General features: G+C 39.7%; 1 protein-coding gene across 2 annotated transcripts in view; it reads right to left on the bottom strand.

Annotated features, from left to right (window-relative positions):
• Positions 1 to 1,835: 1,835 nt before the first annotated feature.
• tlcd3a (TLC domain containing 3A) overlaps positions 1,836 to 18,378 on the bottom strand; it is a 49,575-nt gene continuing 33,032 nt past the window's right edge. For both annotated transcript variants that reach the window (XM_085470948.1, XM_085470947.1), the window contains exons 4-5: positions 10,835 to 10,930; positions 1,836 to 5,149 (exon numbers count right to left, since the gene is read on the bottom strand). In XM_085470948.1, coding sequence (XP_085327074.1) covers positions 4,835 to 5,149; positions 10,835 to 10,930 — 411 coding nt within the window. In that variant the 3' untranslated portion in view covers positions 1,836 to 4,834. The remainder of the gene's footprint in view (positions 5,150 to 10,834; positions 10,931 to 18,378) is intronic.

Genomic DNA, 18,378 nt, shown 5'->3' with positions numbered 1-18,378 from the left:
AGAACAAGGATGATTTTGAACCGTGAATCATGCAAAGCTACTATGGTGGAGCCCATGAATAAAACTATGGAGCTAAAAATTAGCTTTTCCCTTAATTAACAAACTGATCCCAAACTTCTGTCCATTTTGTGTGAACGCAGAGGCTTTCCTCCAGTACATCCCAGTGTTGGTGAGCTTATAGAGAGGACGACAAAATGGGAGGTTAGTTAGGTTTTTAGTTGGGGTGACATGTGGGTAACTTTAAGCCATTAAGACAAGACTGAAAAGAATCTGACTATAGTTACTGCAATCAGTCTTTGGTTTACCAACCCTTAGAAGCTGAACTATCACAAGCCATGTCAGGAGGCATAAATATGAGAAAAATCTGAAAGGAAAACTGATGCTTTGAAAAATATCACATAGAAATAAACAGCACACTGTGATCCTCTTCAGAATCAGTCTCATAGCTTCGTCATCTTACAGTAAACCTCGACATTACACACACGGTTTCCTAACAAGTTCATCAAACCCTGAGCAAAGAGGATGAATTCATGGTCTTCTATAATCAGAGCGTACTTAGTGATAGATGTAGAAAGATATGCATTTAAACTACTCATGATTTCATGTGGCAGTGATGCTCTCAAGCAATGAAAGTAATGTGGCTTGTTGTCACCTGGCTATGAAAAAACAAAAATAAATGAGCCAATAGGGGATGAAAAACGGTTAAAGGATTTGAGGTTTTGAAATTGGGGTCAGTTTTATATAAGGATACTGGAATGTTTATATATTTTAATTTTTTAACATTTTAAAACATCTTTCCCACGCTTTCAAAACTAAGACTGAATTTTATTAGTGAAGCCACTAAACTTCAACATCCTGTTAGCAGAGAGGCCAAATCCAGGCCAAAAAAAAAAAGCTTCAGAGCAATCTTCTAAAAGTCCTCTTAGGAAAAAGTCAACAAGATGGCATTTATGCAAGCTATGAAGACAGGCTCAACTTTAGGGTATCACACAAAAACCCCAAACAAACAAAAAAAAAAGCACACACTTTCCCACAGCAAATTCTTTCTGTTCCGTCCCCTCCTCCAAACACAAGAAAACAAATGTACCTGTCAGTTTTTTCCGCTACATTTCCCGGAGGGTGAGGTCACGCTGGCTGAAGACTTGAGATATTTAATCTCAACTGCACAGCCTTCAGAGTGGACAAGCAATGGATGGGCCTGACAGCAGAGGGCGGCAGAGAAGAGGTGAGGGCTCATTCTGCTCCGCTAGCTTCACAGAAAACCAAGAGATGGGGCTGAGTTAAAATAAATGAAAGGAGCAGAAACAGTGGGACAGTAACTTTAAGTAGAGTGGAACTTATTGATTATAACTGCAGTGAAAGTGGAGACTTTAAACCAGCTGTTAGACTCAAGCCCAGTTTATTAATCTCAATCTCAGAGGTCATCCCAGAAGCAGACCAGACACTGAGGACATTTAAGTGGGGAAGAAGATAGTCCACTGAGACGAGTCTTCTTCAGCGTAGGGTGCTGAAACAACAACGTCCTATTATTAACACCTCCTTGCAGTGTAAGAGACTAGATGCACTCCATTTTTTTGTGCGTGAGAGTTGTAAAGTTCTGAAACCTGAATCTGGGATAAAAACATTCACAATTCTGAACTGTAGTTCTGTCTTTAGCATGAATATAAACACCTTGTGTGTAAATACATGCTGAGAAGCGCGGTTTTACTTGCATAGAGTTAAGGTAGCCCAGACTCACTGCCTTAACTGGGGATGGATCTGATTTTTTTGGGATTTGGAGAATATTTAAACCCTCTACATGTATGTAAAAAAAAAAAAAAAAAAAAAACAGCTGATAAACTGATATCGTAATTCCTTTAATACTATTAGAATCATCAAAAGAGAAAGTGGGAGAAATTCAGCTGAAAGATGCAGAAAAGCAACACAAAGAGCGAGGAATGTTTGCAGTAACAAAAGCACCCTGACGCACTCCAGCCAACCTCGACAAACAAGCCCATCATTCAGCTGCCCGGCTCGCCGCCTCTTACCCAAACTGCTGCTCAGCTAACAGGCTTCTTCTTTAACTCCCCCCTTCACAACAAGTTGTGATGATCAGATTCACAGAGGGAAAATATTTGAGCTGTCATGCAGAATGTGTTTCTAACACGAGCAGTCACTTTGATCCCATCAATAATCTGGGCAAAAGAGTTCAGAAGCTTTCTGTGCTCCAACTTGTACTACTGTTACATTATGTTTTATCATTTATACAACAGCTTGGCGGAAGCTGCCAAAAAGAGGGAGACAACAATTTAGATTTTTAAGCAAAGACACAAAAACTCTGGATTAACATAAGGCGGTTTGCTTCATGCCTGTTAGCTGTAAGCTGCGCGACGTTCCATTTAAATGGATTTTTAGTGAGTTTTGATTCAGCTCTAATGTGTCCATGTGCACTAAAACAAACTAACAATGAATATGAAGTTATTTTTAATCGTTACGCAATTATAAATAAATAAAAAAATTAAAACTAAGACTCAGTAATAAGACTGAAATGTAGAGCAGAGATAAACACAGATTCCTAGAAAACTGTGCAAAGAGCACATCATATGAGGGATGGGTGAGCTTGATATGACCTGATGTTAGTTCAGTTATACATGCACCAACATTTGTTTTGCATAGACTGAATTTACAGGAAACAAAAAAAGGACATTTAATGCATAATACGCAGAATTCTTTGTTTTCTGATTTGATTAATTCGTAAGAAGTTTCATTTCTTTCATAATAACTGGAATTTTGCACAATAAAATGATCCTCTCTATTCTAGTCAAGATATATATTTAATTTAAGTGATAGTTAATGTAACTCTAAAAACCCCTATGTGATGAGTGCAACCCCTGATACACAAGTGCATATAAATAATCTGAAGTATTTGTTTGATTATTTGTGGTTTGTTTGGCCCGATGAGCCACACCCCTCCATTTATCACTCTGACCTTGCCCCTGAGTTCAGCTGGGAGCCGCTTGACCTTCACCGGGCCTCATGGTACCTTCCACATCACGCCATCAGACTGGACTGAGTGACGTTTAGAGGCAAAAAACAGAAGCATTGAACAGAAGCCCCCACCCCCCAAAGAAACCATACCTGGCATAAAGTTCACTGGTCTAATCTTACTGTTCACCTCGGTTGGGGCTTGTTTCTATTTTTTTTTTTAATCACTCACTGGAAGTCCTTTCCTGTCCACTCACACCTTACCGTCAACCTCAAGGTGAACAAACGTCAGGTTTTCTTTTGAATTGATCCAACTTTTGTGTCAAGAATCATAACTGGTGAGAAGAGCAGGATGTGTAGCAACAAGGGAAAAATGTCCCAAAAGGATCCTTAGTTTGAACCCATTTTTTTTAAAGTTCTTGTTTACCTCTCATTTGGTTATTTCCTGTTTTACTTCCTCTCCCGTCTACCCCTTTTCACCCCCCACAGCCAACCCTCGCGTCACAAAATTATCAAGCTACAAGCTGAGAGCTCCTGCTGTCGCAATCTTGGTATTTTAAAACCAGATGTGATGAGAGAGCGGCGGAGCAAGTGATCACATCCTGGATAATCCTTCTTTCAGGCCCTTAGATTGACTATAAAATTTGACCCTGAAACTAGCGCTTGAGCCCATAAAGTCGTCAGGAAAGCATTGCGGTCGAAGAGAAAGTGAGGTGAGGGCTAATCCCTCCCTCCAAGTCTTTCTGCACCCAGAAAAGTCGTCTCCTGGTGGCCAATTAAAGACGGTGTGGTACTTTAGTGCTGGCGTCACTTATGTGGTCGATGCTCCCCATTTTAACTGAGAATACAAAACAAAAGTTAAGCAGTTACAGTTTGGATCCACTGCAGGAGAGCCACCACACATCGAGGAGGAACAAGTAGAAGTATCCAGAATTTAAATTTAGGAAAAACTCCATGAGAAGATGACCTCGACCAAATTTAAACCAGGTATGATTTTTTTTTTTAAATTTTATCTGCCTAGGAGCTGAACTTCACACCTAAGAAAAAATTATTTCAGGGCAAGACATTACAATATTACTGTTTTCTTTAAAAAAAAAAAAAAAAAAAAACCCTGTGTGAGAGAGGCCATTTCCAATAGTTCCCTACAGATAATGGAAAACTATAAACCTGAAAATGAAGGGTGGAAACACTGATGAAAATAAGAGTGTAGGTAATTGCGTGCACTATGAGAAACTGGTGAAAAGTCAGAGGCTATCACATTAACCAGGTAACGATGTAACTGCTTGGTGACGCGTATTCCTCATTTCCTATCTCTGCTAATACTGCCTGAACTTCCATGCCGCCCACCACAGGCCCCAATCCTTGTCACCAGCGTGACAAATAAAATGATCTGAAAAGAAATCCAACTATCTGACATGTTACTCTTAAATGAAAACCAGCCATAACACCCACAAACATACACTGTAACAGGACTTTCCAATCAGCAGCTGTAAACAGTAGGAGTAAGGATCGTATCTCCTCTTTAGTTTCTGGTACGTTTGCTCCACATTTCACTTGCAGTGCAGCAAACATGATCTTTTTTTTTTCCTTCTTTTTTCAGTGCTGTAAATGTATTCAGACACAGTGAAGCACTTCAGCGAGATCCAGGTCAGAGTCACATCCCAAAAAAATTAAAATCACTAAACTTCAGTAGTAGAGTTAGATTGGAGGTGGAGAGGTCCACGTAGGCAGAGGAGTTGGTTGAAGTGTGCGGAAAATGCCCGGGAGTTGTGGAACGAGAGCAGGCAGTCCTGGTGTACTACAGTACGATGGTTGGGCTGAGTGTTAGTAGCTGAGTGTGTGGCTAGAGCAAGCGGTCGTGGTCCGTGTATCAATCATCTTTTGAACTGTCAGTGACAGCGGCGGTGTCGGCCGTGGGAGACGAGGCTGGGCTGCGGCTGCGCTGGTAAAGACGGTAGCCCTTTCGGCACAGCAGGACGAACCAGTAGACCTGCGGCGCCAAGATGCACGAGTTGCCCAGGTTGGCAGACAGCGGCAGGTGGAAGGGCACGCTGTAGAGAGGGATGCTGTAGTGACGGCCGTACATCCAGTACATGAACGGGAAGAGGGCGATGCGGCACATGAAGAAGGTGAAGAGGACCATCCCGCCATTGAGCTTGTGCAGCCAGGAGTCCTGGAGGCTGAGCTGGAGGAGAGAAAAGAGAAAAAAGGGAATTGCAGATGAAGAGATGCGTTCAGAGAGCACAGCGAAAACACATTTTCCAAACTACAACTGTTTTTGATGACTCATCCACACATATACATTTGGGTCTGTAAAAAGCAGACCTGTACTCCAATGTGAGGCCAGAGATCTATTAGAGATTACCCCAACTTCCTCCCACAGTCCAAAGACATGCATGTCAGGTTAACAGGCATTTCTAACTGGAGACGCACTGATCTGATGTGGCGGTCTGATCCTGACTCACAAAGCTTAGTGACAACGAGCTGATCCACACCTGATCCGTTCATTTCAGTCGCTTTATGACTTCGCAGGCGGCCACCTGCTGGTGTTGGCCAGAGGGGCCGATGGCGCGATATGGCAGCCTCACTTCTGTCAGTCTATCCCAGGGTAGCTGCCTCCACCAGTGTGTGAATGAACAGTGGAATTGTAAAGCGCTTTGGGTGCCTTGAAAAGCGCTATATAAATCCAATCCATTATTATTATTATCACACATCAGCAGCAGTCATTAGCAGGGAGGGCTAACGTAACATGGAGGAAGGTAACAGCAAAGCGACAGCAGCTTGGAGCTACTTAACTGACTATATCAGTGGCTTTTATGGCCTCCCCCAAGGAGGTTAGGTTTCAGGTGAATGTTTGGTACTCTGCCTGTAAAAGTGGTAGCTTTGAATGGATTCTGATAAATCTTTGTAGGGGTGTAGAGTAGGGGTCATGTTAACAGTCTATTAAAATATGTCTTACATCTGCAAATGTCTTGAAGGTTAACTTCATGATTTATTGATCAAAAATGGCCAAAAAGCCTTATAACTTAGAAACTATGATTCATACAAGTGTGGTGTGCACTGTCAACATTTAGAAAGTAGTGTATCGAGTTTAAAATGTCCTATTTGACCTCTGACCTCTCCTTAAAGGTCAACCGTTTGATTCAAAAATTAAAGTGATAAAAATGCTATAACACTGCCCAGCAAGCTGCTCAGCAGAGGTTTCTGTTTGTTTATATATTTGTGAAGGTTTTCATTTATGTGTCAGTCTGTGCATGTAGAGCTGGGGACACCGAGGCATTCTCAAACCAGATGACACACGTAATCTCTCCACGGTGTACTGTGTTTGCCCCGGGCCTCCTCCTGGTAGGACACGCCCCAAACACCTCACCAGTGTGACACCCAGGTGTCTCCAGAAGCCCAAAGGAATTAATAGCTTAGTGAATTTATATTCTTGGCGAATTTCATTTTCTTAAGTTTGTAAAGTACCATTTACCTTGAGCCTCACAGTGAGGATTACTTTAACTCTGGCAGATACCTGAATCTGAAAAGGAAAAAGTTGTATCGGGACATCTTTAATTGTTAATTGTCCAGTGTTAGACTGGAGACGTGTCCAGGAAGTACCCTGCCTCTCGCCCTTGGACAGCTGGGAGAGACTCCAGAAAAGTTGCTTCAAACTGTGCACAAGTAGGTTACTGTAGTTGAACAATGCAACACTTTTTACTCAGTAACATTAACAGCATTTTGGTGTGATGCATATTAATTATTTGTGGGATTTCATGCTTCACTTTTGTACCCTAATACACTGAAACGGTGTTAACAGTCTGGCAGAGGACCTGAAAGCAGAGAACTTAAAAACTCTTTGTTCGATTTGTATTGCTTATTGTCATTTATGCTTAGAAATATTTAACCATATATGCTTAGAGGTGTATAATCGATTGTGTAGTGATATGTGTGATCCTTAATAGTCTGCAAAGGCTTGGTGTGCATTCCAGAGTGCTCTGGCATTCACGCCCACATCCTGGGAGCATGGGAGAGGTCTACCTTCTCTTATTGTTTTATGGTAGGATAAACGTAGCTATGTCAGTTTTAGTCTAAGTGCCTTTTGTTTAGATGAACTGTTGGACTTCCAAACCAGCAGGGTTAGCGAAGTTGTTTATGGGGTCACACTCTGACCCCACACTCACACACACACTTACACAACACACAGGCAAGGTACTCTTTGTTTGTATGTAGACGTCGTATGTTAATGAACCTATGCATATTCATGTAAAATAAATACAATAAAAGAGCAGTGTTACGGGGGAGCAGATGAGAGCAACTGGGGTCGTGCGAAGGAACGGCGTTTGCCCAGTTCTCTCCCGTGCACGAGAAACATAAAGAACTTTGCCTACTCGTGTCTTGCTTTGCTGTGTAATTAAATTATCTTGAACGTTCCAGCAAATAGGTTTGTAGCTTAAACCTATCACTCTTCAGCCATGCTAATGACTGAGCTTGCTTTATAGACATTATATACTATACTTTTAATTAAGCCACAGTATCTACTTAGTAGTTTTAATTTATTATTCTGCTGCTTAATTCTTTTGATACATTTCATCCATTATTGAAGTAAGCAAATAAAATAAGGAAAACTTTATTATTGTATATTTTCCATTTCTGCTGCTTGCTTAAAGTTAAGTTAAAGCTTAACTTGTAGTTGAGAAGGTTACTACATTTTGTCAAAAAAAAACCCAAAAAAAAACAAAACCCCACCAAATCCCATAATTATTTTTCTCAGTCAAAGGGATAGGAAAACTGAGACAGGAAAACAGGGCCATAACATCCAACAACAAAAATCATATGATCTGGGATCTTCTCATCTTTAATTTGAAAGACTGGATGTTCCCTTTTCCACACAACAGCAGTCAGCACTGCTGATGAGAGCAGTAAAACTGTCTGGTGCGGTTTCTGTTAGTGCTGACTAAGTCTAAAAGTGGTCAGCAGTGAAGAATTGCTCTGCTCTTTTTGCTCACCGACACCAGATGTCAGCAAAGACCTGAGAGTCCACGGTCCACTGGTTTCACTGAGCTACACAGTAAGGCTCTTCTATTCTTAGAAAGGATGGTTTGTAAGACACTGGGCCCTTTTACTAAAGTGTAGGCTATAGAGCTCTTTGCATGGCGAAACTAATGAACATTAGCTGAAACAGATCAATTCAGGGGCAGGGAGAGCAAGCGGTGCCTGAATGCTGCTGACTGATGTGGGTTTTTTTGGTGAGCCATGCAGCTTAATTATTGATAGAACAGTGACAAGCAACATCCCAAATGAAATGGAGATACTTGGGTTTTTGCTGCTGCAGTGCTCTGCAGATCACCTGTGCAGGAACAGTTTGGAGAAAAGATGAATGGCTTTGTTTTGGTTAAGAGAGCTAAGGCTGTTTTGCTTAAGTTCATATCAAACTGTATATACCGTACATTTATGTGTGTCTAAGTGTATAAAAAATACAGTGATGAATAAATATTTATCTGAAAAACAACGCTAATTCATGGACAGCTGGATGCTGTTTAAATTCGGATGCAAATATCATTCACTCAGATTTTATTTACAATACAACATAGAAAAAATTTGAAATATTTCAGCTGGGAAAACGTACCATTTGTGGATTTTATAGCAGATTGTGTTCATGGTCAATGATTTCTGAGCCCATGTAGTGATTTCCATGACAGAATCATGTTTGCATTTAATGCATTTCTGCCTGAAAGCCTGAAGATCACAGGTACCCAATGCTGACTTGTGACTTTGTCTGTTGCACACAGAGATTTCTTCAGAATAACAGCGATCTGAAAATGTTGGGGAACCTTTTCTGTGTATGTTTGAGGTTGTTATGCACACTGAATTAGGGATCTAGTGTCATCTAATATTTGCTATTCTGTTTTTAAGCCACTTAAAATCCTTTAATTTCCTCAAAATCGACAGTGCGCTTTATAATCCGGTGCGCCTTATGTATGAATTCTGGTTGTGCTTACAGACCTCGAACCGATTTTATGTGGTACACGGCGCTCAAAAATCTATCAGACTTTGGTAGGCTACGAAGCCGCACCTCTTGATGGTGTCTGAGCATTACGGCTACCGTAGTCAGGAGCCTCACGGAGTAATCTGGGTCCAAAACTCCGTCCCCTTCAGGTCCCAAAGTCAAAGGAACACTGCGACATCACTGAGAGTTTAAAAACTGTCTAAACTCTTTCATCTGTAATAAAATGATCAGTTTTGCTGCTTTACCAGGTGTAACAATTAGTTTAACATCCAGGCATCCGTGTTTGAATTCTTCCACTTTTCTCCTCCTTATACTTATTAAATATGCATATTTTTGTTCAGCACTGTTGACTGTGTTTGGTACAATGATTAAAACATTCTGGGAAGATGTTAGAGTGACCTGTGAAAGATTCTCTTCAAACAAATTCCACTACACACAAAAGTCTTTCTGCTTGGTTATATTCAGAAGAAAAACAATTATAATAATATCGAAGACAAATCACAATTAAAAAACTGCAATAAAAAATAAAATAAAACCTCCACTTGCTGAGGGAAATTTATGTTCCATAAGTGGTTGCTGGCTGTTGCGAGGTCAAATTAGACTCTCACGGTGACCCGTAGTAAGCATGATATGTATAGCCATAACTTGCCTACAAACACTTGTGAACTAACCACCGAGCTATAGGGCAAGTTGAAAAAGTTCAAACTGCAAACTGGAAACAGATTGCTGGCCTTCAAAATAAACACATTTCAAAAGGTGCGGGCACTTAGGAGGTTGGCAAGTGTTTGCAGACAAGTTAGCATACTTCATGCAAACTATGACCAAAGTGTCTGGTGATTATGAGCATCGAGAGGGTCCCTGACTGGTCTTTAGGCCTGTGTGAACCAGACAATAGAAGACAAACAACAAACCTTGCTTTTGGTCTACTTCTCTAAATTACTGTGAACAATGGAGTTCATTCATGTTTTTTTATATTTTTGTAACTGGTGAGTTTTGTGTGTGAATTTTAACATTACTTCAAACTGCACAGCAAATTCAAAGCGTTCTTCTTTTTGTTGTCAGAGGATGGATTTTCCCGTTGAAGAGTTTGGGGTTTTTGTCAAAGGGAGTTTAGTGCCAAATAATCACACGTCTCCAAAGATAATAATGTTAGTCTATGTGTTAGCAACCACTTTTAAAGGTTTATACTAACCAGTAAACTGGTGTTTGTTTTACCACTTGATAGTTGTCAAATTATTGCCATATGTCAAAGAAGGAGGGCATAAAGTCTTTAACTGTATTTTTACCTACAAAGACATCATCTGTGGCCTGTGCCTTATGCCAAAGCAACCAAGTAAGATAGAAAGAAAAAAAAAAAAAAAAAAAAGAGTTCTTAGTATTTAATTTCATAACAGAAACGTTTCTTTTTCACTGTTCTCTTTTTTACTCAGAATTTCTGTTATTAATATAATATAAAATAGTGGGTTTCTTAAATTTCTACAGTAATATTTGTTTATAACATAGAAAAACTGAGATGTGTACTTAAAAATTATACTTATTTCTCTTAAGACATCCCAGGGTGTCTTCAAAAAGAGAAAAAAAAAAGAAAAAGTAATAGCTTCACTGGTCTGGCTCACTTTATTTAAAACTGCGCTGTGTTTGGCCCCTGGATTAATGCACTCCTTGCAGCAATGCAAAGCTGGGCAGGCCCGAGCCTATTTGCAGCTGCTAACCTGCTCGGAAGTAGAAGTTTGGCAAATAATTTTACAACTTTGTTTGCTCCGCTACTACACAGCAAAAGATCTGCATCTCTATGATATCTACAGACATACGTATTTACCACGAAAAGGACTTCAGAGTTTGTTTCAGGTGAATGCTCATGTGCATGTGCCATCTCACCTGAATAAGTATCTTCCCCAGGGACACGAAGGGCGTGCTGAGCTCTGTTAGAAACAAGCAGCCGATGAAGAAATCCCCCTGGTCCTTTCTGAAGAACTGAGGAGCAGACAGAGAACACACAGACTGAGCAAACAAGCGCAAGCATGGAAAACACACACACACACCTTCTCGAACAGTCTCAGCGGAAAAATGCTTGAAAAGACAAGGAAAATATCAGACTTTAATCATGTGTTTACACTGACTCATACAGCTGGACTGGAGCTGCTTTCAGCCACCCTCATGTTCCTCTTAATTACCATAAAATATTTGCTTATAAGTAATAATTTTTCCTCTGTTATTTTACTAAAAATAGTCTTAGCACTGCTTCTGTATCTTTCTATAATAATTTTTATACATTTTTCATTTTATATTCTCTTTATTTAGTGTTTTTAGTATTTTTCAGTCCGTTACGGAAGGACGCTAGATCAGCATGGATCTATTATAGCAGGAAGGCTCTGACCAGATTTAAACAATCTTTCTTTAGTTATCGCTCAGCAGCAGCTCTTTAAAGGCTTGGTGCACCTGAGACAGACCTAAATCCCCAAATGGCTCACTGTAATCACCCTAGCCTTCAAGTGCTGCTGTTAGATAAACAGCCAAAAGCTCCAGGAAGAGAAAACTGACTGGATTCATTATTTCTTCACCTAATTCCTCACAGTTCATGGTGCAAAAGCACTTTGTGATTTGGGCTGTTGTGTGTAAAGTGCTAAAAGTCAGCATGTGCCAAAAATGAGTTTGAATTTAAACCCAGGTTTATCATAGGTGCCTGAAATTCTGTAGCTACTGGAAAGCTGCATAATTACAAAATAATAATATAATGACAATCCTGAACTTCTTCCATAGTATTAAATGGGAGGATGCTTTAACATAGCAAGGTTTTACAATGTGTATGTTTTTTGTGGGTGTAGGTAAGGTTGAGAGGTTTTAGGTTGTGTATGTGTATTTGATTATATCACTTGACTTTTATCTTATATCTTGGATATATACTTCTGTTTTATAGCCTATTTAACCCTGTGTGTACCTGTCCAGGAAGTGCAGAAGTACATAAGCTAAAAGCTAAATCAGGTGAATGTTTTTGTGCATGATCCCTGAAAAACAATAATAAAACTAAAACTAGACTGTAGAGTGACGGTGCAGGTGCAGCAACAGGTCTAATGGGTCTAATGGGAAGACCCTTGTTCAATTCAGTTCAATTCAGTTGAATTTATATAGCACTAAATCACAACAAGTCACCTTATACTGTACAGTAAAGATCCTACAATAACAGATATTGGGTTTGGTTGTTAATAATAACAGCGTGTCCCACTATGAGGTGCAGCATGTGCTTTAAGTGTTTCCTAAACAATTAGACCCATTAGTGAGAGAAGGTAAAACCACACTTTTTAAAAATTATTTATCAAGTAATATTATATAACAAACTACATGTCCAAGGCAAGCAAAGACTACCACAGTAGTGTGGTTTGAGATGGTGGCACGTTAGTACTTTCTAGAGAGGTAGCTGAAGAATATCCAGAACAGTCATGCAGTTTTATTTATTTATTTATTTATTTTTTACACCTGCAGAACAATGCTGGCTGGCACGGTAGTCATCAGTTTACTTTCCCCCTTCCTCATTTAGGGCTTTCATTAACAAAGAGAGGGCAGCCAGCCCGGCAAGTGACTTTGAACCGGTTAAACTGTCTAAGGTTAAAATTCAAAGCTTACATACTAAAGAGGCTAAAGGAAAACCCTTTTAACTGATAATATTATCGCACCCTCCTCCATTTTTTTAGTACAATCCCACAACCCCAGCGGTTCATATGTTACTCTACCACAATTTCAAGATGGCCAAAAAGGGAGGGGAGGAAGTAATGTTCTGTACATAACAAATGAACAAAGCTTTCAAATACTGACCACCAGCACAGTCCCGTGTGGTTGGGGCTGCCACCCTAGAGTAGATGAGTCAGTTTAGATGGATAAAGAGACTCCAGACAAAAGACAAGCACTCTCTGGTAGCCCAGCTTTCTGTGTGCCATTAATAAATAAAGCATGAGCAGCTCCAGACGTGGCTTTGCCATCTGGCCACAAAACAATGACAGAGACCACAGAGGGGAACCTTACACCACACCTACCAAACTACCTGGCTACCTCATCCCACCCCAGCGGCTGTGGACATAAGTGTGTTAACTTTATGCAACACGCCACTTTCAACATTACTGTGCCTGTATTTCCCCCTCAAACACCAGGCCTGTAATGCTAAAAAAAAAAACTTTTTTGCCTAAAGTGCTATATCCTTTTGATGTGTAGATTCTTATAGGTTACACAGTATTACTCGAACTAGTCACAAATGAGAAACTGTATTCAACCAGAAATAAGACAAAAAGCCCTCCAACAGGTGGTCTGGCTCCCATAGTCCGGATTTCAAAATTACACCATCAGTTCGGGGCAAAGTCCTTCTAGAACAAAAATCTTTCCATGTGTCAACCATCTCAGTAAAACCTCCAGGCACTCATCCGGGCAGCATCATTTAAAATAACTTTAATATTAATGCCAAGAGAGACAAAATTTGCATGTATGGAATCACTAGTCAAATCTGATACATTGACTTTGATTCTAGCGTTACAAAGACAGTGAGATAGTGAGACTTTCTTTGTGAAAGTTCTCAGACATGCCTGGAACAATCTTCCTGCCAAGGATGAGAAACTCTTATTTACTGCACTTTGTATGGAGTTAACTGGTAGATAACATTTTGAAAACGTCATCTTGCTAAATCCACTGCCTCTAGTTTTCACACAGCTACTGGCTATAAAGGATATAATTGTGCCTGCTACAATTTCATACAACATACAAGCGCCTGAGTGTGTGAATGCACTTGAAACAAGAGAAGCTGTATGACTACACCTGCAACACAATGCACCATCATCAACATCAACCTACGTGCTTAAATGTAGGGCTACAGTATAATGATGGCAAACTACGACAGTCTAGAAGTGCTTCTTGGTACTCACATCCTTATTCCGAAATGTAATAGAGACATTTAATAACTGCCAAACAGTTGTCCTGATCTCAGTAGATAAATCAGGGATGGACTGGATTCAAAACCAAAATTGCATCTGAACGTAGGCTTCCTATAATGTTAATTTTGATGAGAACGTCTAAGAAACTGAGTCCAGCTGTTTCAGAAGTAGGAGGTAAACCTTTACGTTACAGCGAGTTAGCTTGTCTGTAACCTGATAAGTTTCCTGGTTCTACAAATGTTTCCAGGAAGTGCAGTACAAACAGAAAAGAAAAGAATAGAATAGAATAGAATAATCCTTTCATTGTCCCACAAGGGGAAATTTGGGTGTAACAGCAGCAAGAAAGACAAATACAAACAAACAGTACACAAGACACAAAACAGAAACGTACACAATTTTTACATATTTACATCAGGGACAATGGTTACCAAAAACAGAGTACTGTACTGTTATTAAGTTAAATAAAATTAAATACAAATAAGAGGCAAACCCTGGTTATAGTGTGAATAAGAAGAGAAAGAGTTTAGTTTCCAGTAACAACAAACAGAATTTTCTGGTTAACAGTGACTAGCATGTAGCTGCAAAGCATTGAAGATTTTTTTTAGCCTTTCCATTTTCATCTCCACTATTTTAGAGTTCAAAAAGTTTGACACAAATTTCTTTGTCTTCATGACTCCCGAGTACCATCGGGCTGCTTGACAATAGTGTTCTTATCTGGAGGACAGCACAAAGCAGGCTGCTTGTTAAGTGGTACCTGAGACTTTATCACTCACTAGATTCTGGGCAGAACCTTATGGGAGAGCTCTGTAACAACCAAACATGTACCAAGCACTAAGGTTCACAACAGGCTTTCCATAATAAATTTGACACACTTTACACTACTCGTGAAGCTCACAGCGAATATCCAGAGAAGAAGAGGAACTACCACCATCATCTGTCTGCCTGTTGATAAAGAAACTAGACAGGAAGGGCCAGGGCTTGCTGGTTAGAGGTGGTTGTCCCTTCGGAACAGAAGCAAGGAAACTGCTCATTAGTAAATAAAATGCAGATGGCATTATTATGTTAAACAGATGAAAAAACTACTAATTGTGATATACCTCCATGGCCACCCTAGTAAAGTCTTTACACACCGATATTATCACACTGCCATTTTTGCTGATGCAATAGCTTTCATGCATGATATGTCATAACCTGTCAAAACAAGAACAGTACAGGCTAACCATGCCAGGCCAGTAGCCATAACACACAAAAACTAGACACTTAAACTGGTACACCTAAATGAAATGCTCTTCTTCCTCCTGCACTCAGCCTGCTGAGAAAACTCTACCAGCTCACGTATTACATGTGCAGGCCCAAGTAGCATGGTGCTGATGAGTGAGGGAACCGGAGAAACAAAAAGGGAGGTGAGTAGAGTTTAGAGAAGCGGGAGGATGACTGCAGCTGGAGCTGAATAATGTAAGGTAATGTGATCTCATGTAGCCACTGTAAACAAAGGCTTGGGTTTCCACTGCACCTGGCCTGCTAACCTGGGATACTACTTGGAAAAGAGAGTGGCAATGTTACATGTTCTGTAAACTCTGGAGTCTGGAGAAAGAGCCTGCGCAACATAATTCAAATGTTTATACAGAAAAAGAAAACAAAAAAACAATCCTTGACATTTATTCCAACAAAATTCCTAATTTTGTTTATTAAATGGTCAGAAATAACAGGAATGTTTCCTTATACTTTGCAAATAATTTTTAAACTTCCAGTGACAGAGTGGGGTCGAATCTCATTCATCATTTCATTATATTTTGTAGTAGTCAGGCTATCTTGTCATTTTTAAAGTGGTCTTAAAGAATAGTTATTTTCTTTGGACATTGGCTGCTTTTTTCCCCACTCAGTCCTTATAAAAGACCGAGTAACAGAGCAATGTGTTTATTTTTTATTTTGTTTATCACGCCATTGAACACTGACATCCAAATCATTTGATCACAAAAAAAGCACCTAATTCAAGGACTGAATCAGTGATATGTCCACACATAACAGTCAACTAAGCAATGAACTAACTAGTTTCATAGTTTGAAAAAATGCGATTAAACAGTTTCACAGATATAAAAAGCATTTTTAAAGCATCAAGGTGATTCCCAAAGAGCTAAAAAGAAGTGTCAGGCGGAAAAAACTGCAGCCATGACAACAGGTCTTGTGGAGTGAAGGATCTAAATGTGAAATTTTTGGAGGACGTCAGGAGAGACGTTAGTGTCTACAGCCATCTGTAAAACAGGAGGTTCTACCATGGTTTGTGGTTGCATTTGAGCCGGTAGTGTTGAGGATTTTCTCAAAATGGACGGATTTATGAAAAAGGAAAAGTACTGGCAAAATCTGATGCACCATGCAGCACTACCTGGAAATTACAAAACAGTGGCAGCTGCTTCATTTCTCAGTCTGACAACACACTGCAAATGGAGTAAAAGCAAATAGACAAACACGCAGTGGAACACTACCCGTCATGGATTGGTTCCCCCAGAGCCCAGACCTCAAAATTACTGCAGCAGTGTGGGATCATGTTGACGGACAATGGAGAAAAAGGCAGAAACATCCAAATAATCCTTCAGGAAGCCAGGACGTATTCCCGAAGACTACTTGTATAGTGATCACAAATTTTCCTGCCGTGGGCTCAATAACGTCTTATATTATCTTATCTTTTGACCAATTCAGGCTGTTGAAAAGTGGACTCAAGTTTAAAAGTTCAGAAGTTTGCCAGTCACAACTGCATTGAAAGCCTCTGGTCAGCTGCCAGCTTCCTCCAATAACCCATAATTCACTATATATTCAGTTTATATATGTCTTACAGGCCTCGGTATTTTTAAATGGCACAGAGATTTTTGCCTGGCTGCCATTGTTCTCCTTACACTCATATTTCAACAGAAAATAGACCCTTCGTTCCTATTCCACGTCACCACTTTGAAACGCTCACAATTCAAGGATGCAAAGGACAAATAATACATTGCTTGCATTTGTTCAAAGAAAGTAATCAATAATCACTAGCTGGGTGTTCTTTCTTTCCCAGCTACATATTCCCACTGGAAAAGCACTTGTTCTACATTGAAACTGGTCTGCATCCTCTGAATGGATCAAAGAGTTTATTCAAGTAGTAGAGTTTAGGAAAGAATGCTCATGAATAGAGTTGATTTAGTTTTGTATTTCTTACTTATTTATGCTTTTTATTGCGTTTTAAGGTGAAGGATGTCAGTGGGGCAGTTTGAGCTCTTGTTGGCAGAGGTGAGAACACATGTGAGTAGGGAGAGAACTCATTTCATAGAGTCGATCGACCCGGAGCAGCATCTAGCTGTGTGTCTGAGGTAAAACAGCATTATTCTACCATTTCCATCTCATTGTATAGTCCCTACTGGTGCAGGTTTTGAGCTATAGCGGACTTGTTCCCAAATGCAGTCTGATTGGTCAGATGTGGATTAGAAAAATGTCACAAAAATGTATTAAGATTAGGGGAGTCTCAAAAATTACTTTTAAAGTGAGAAACTTTTTCACAGATTTTACATGTCCGGTGTGCAAAGGTCTTTAGTTTTAGTTTTTGTTGTGGTGACATGGGTGGTAGTTATCCAACTGTAAGATGTAAGAAGTTGCACACAGTATAATATAGCAATACAAATTAGTTTATGGGTGCAGCCGGCTAACAATATTTGCTTGTGTTAACTTATAACTTGGCACTCCACCCTTTCACCAGACTATATTGCACCCAGACTTAGCTTTGTAGATTTGGGTTTACATACTATTCACTCACAACAGTCACCACTATACTTAACTTTAACTTCAACATTACCAACTTCAATATTAGCAACATCTTTTACTCCCCAAAAGGCATCTAGGAACAGCTTCAGTAACTCTTTACAATTATTTCCATTTTGTTGTGTCACATAAAAAGCTGTTCAGTACTGACTCAGTACGGCCTGTGAAAGGACTCTTAATTAGTTTAAGCCACCTATTTGTAACAGAACTGACACCATCATTGTTTCTGTGGTTTCCTTGGTCCTTCTAAAGAGGAAGTAAAGCACTCTGCATCACAGCTTTACTGATAATGATGCTTTCAGACGCCACTACGGGGAATTCAAAAAGACACAGATGTTTGGTTAAGTATGAAAATGTTGTGTTGAAAATTTGTTTATACGTCTGCTTGACTCCATAAGCAACAAACAGCCTTAAAAGCATGTGCAGCAGTTCTGAGCTAGTGTTTACTGTACATTAACAAAGCGGTGAGATAACAGATGTTATGTGGAGGTGGATTAGCATGATGACGCACGTCTTTGATATAACTGCAAACCACTTTCCAAAGCAATTTTTTTTAATTATGAAGTGCATTTTTCCTCTTAATTCCAAGCAGAAGTCCATTTATTGTCCATTTATTGTCCATTTATTGTCCATTTATTGTCCATTTATTTCAACTGAGGTTTGAAAAAAAAAAAAAAAAGGACATGCAGAATGAAATCTATTTTTTGCCACCACTTAAGTAAT

The sequence above is a fragment of the Copadichromis virginalis genome, linkage group LG10 (assembly GCF_057382275.1).
Source record: "Copadichromis virginalis isolate Kocher_CV1m ecotype Utaka linkage group LG10, C_Virginalis_male_GT1.1, whole genome shotgun sequence".
NCBI classification, from domain to species: domain Eukaryota; kingdom Metazoa; phylum Chordata; class Actinopteri; order Cichliformes; family Cichlidae; genus Copadichromis; species Copadichromis virginalis.
This window is presented reverse-complemented; position numbering and strand designations above follow the sequence as displayed.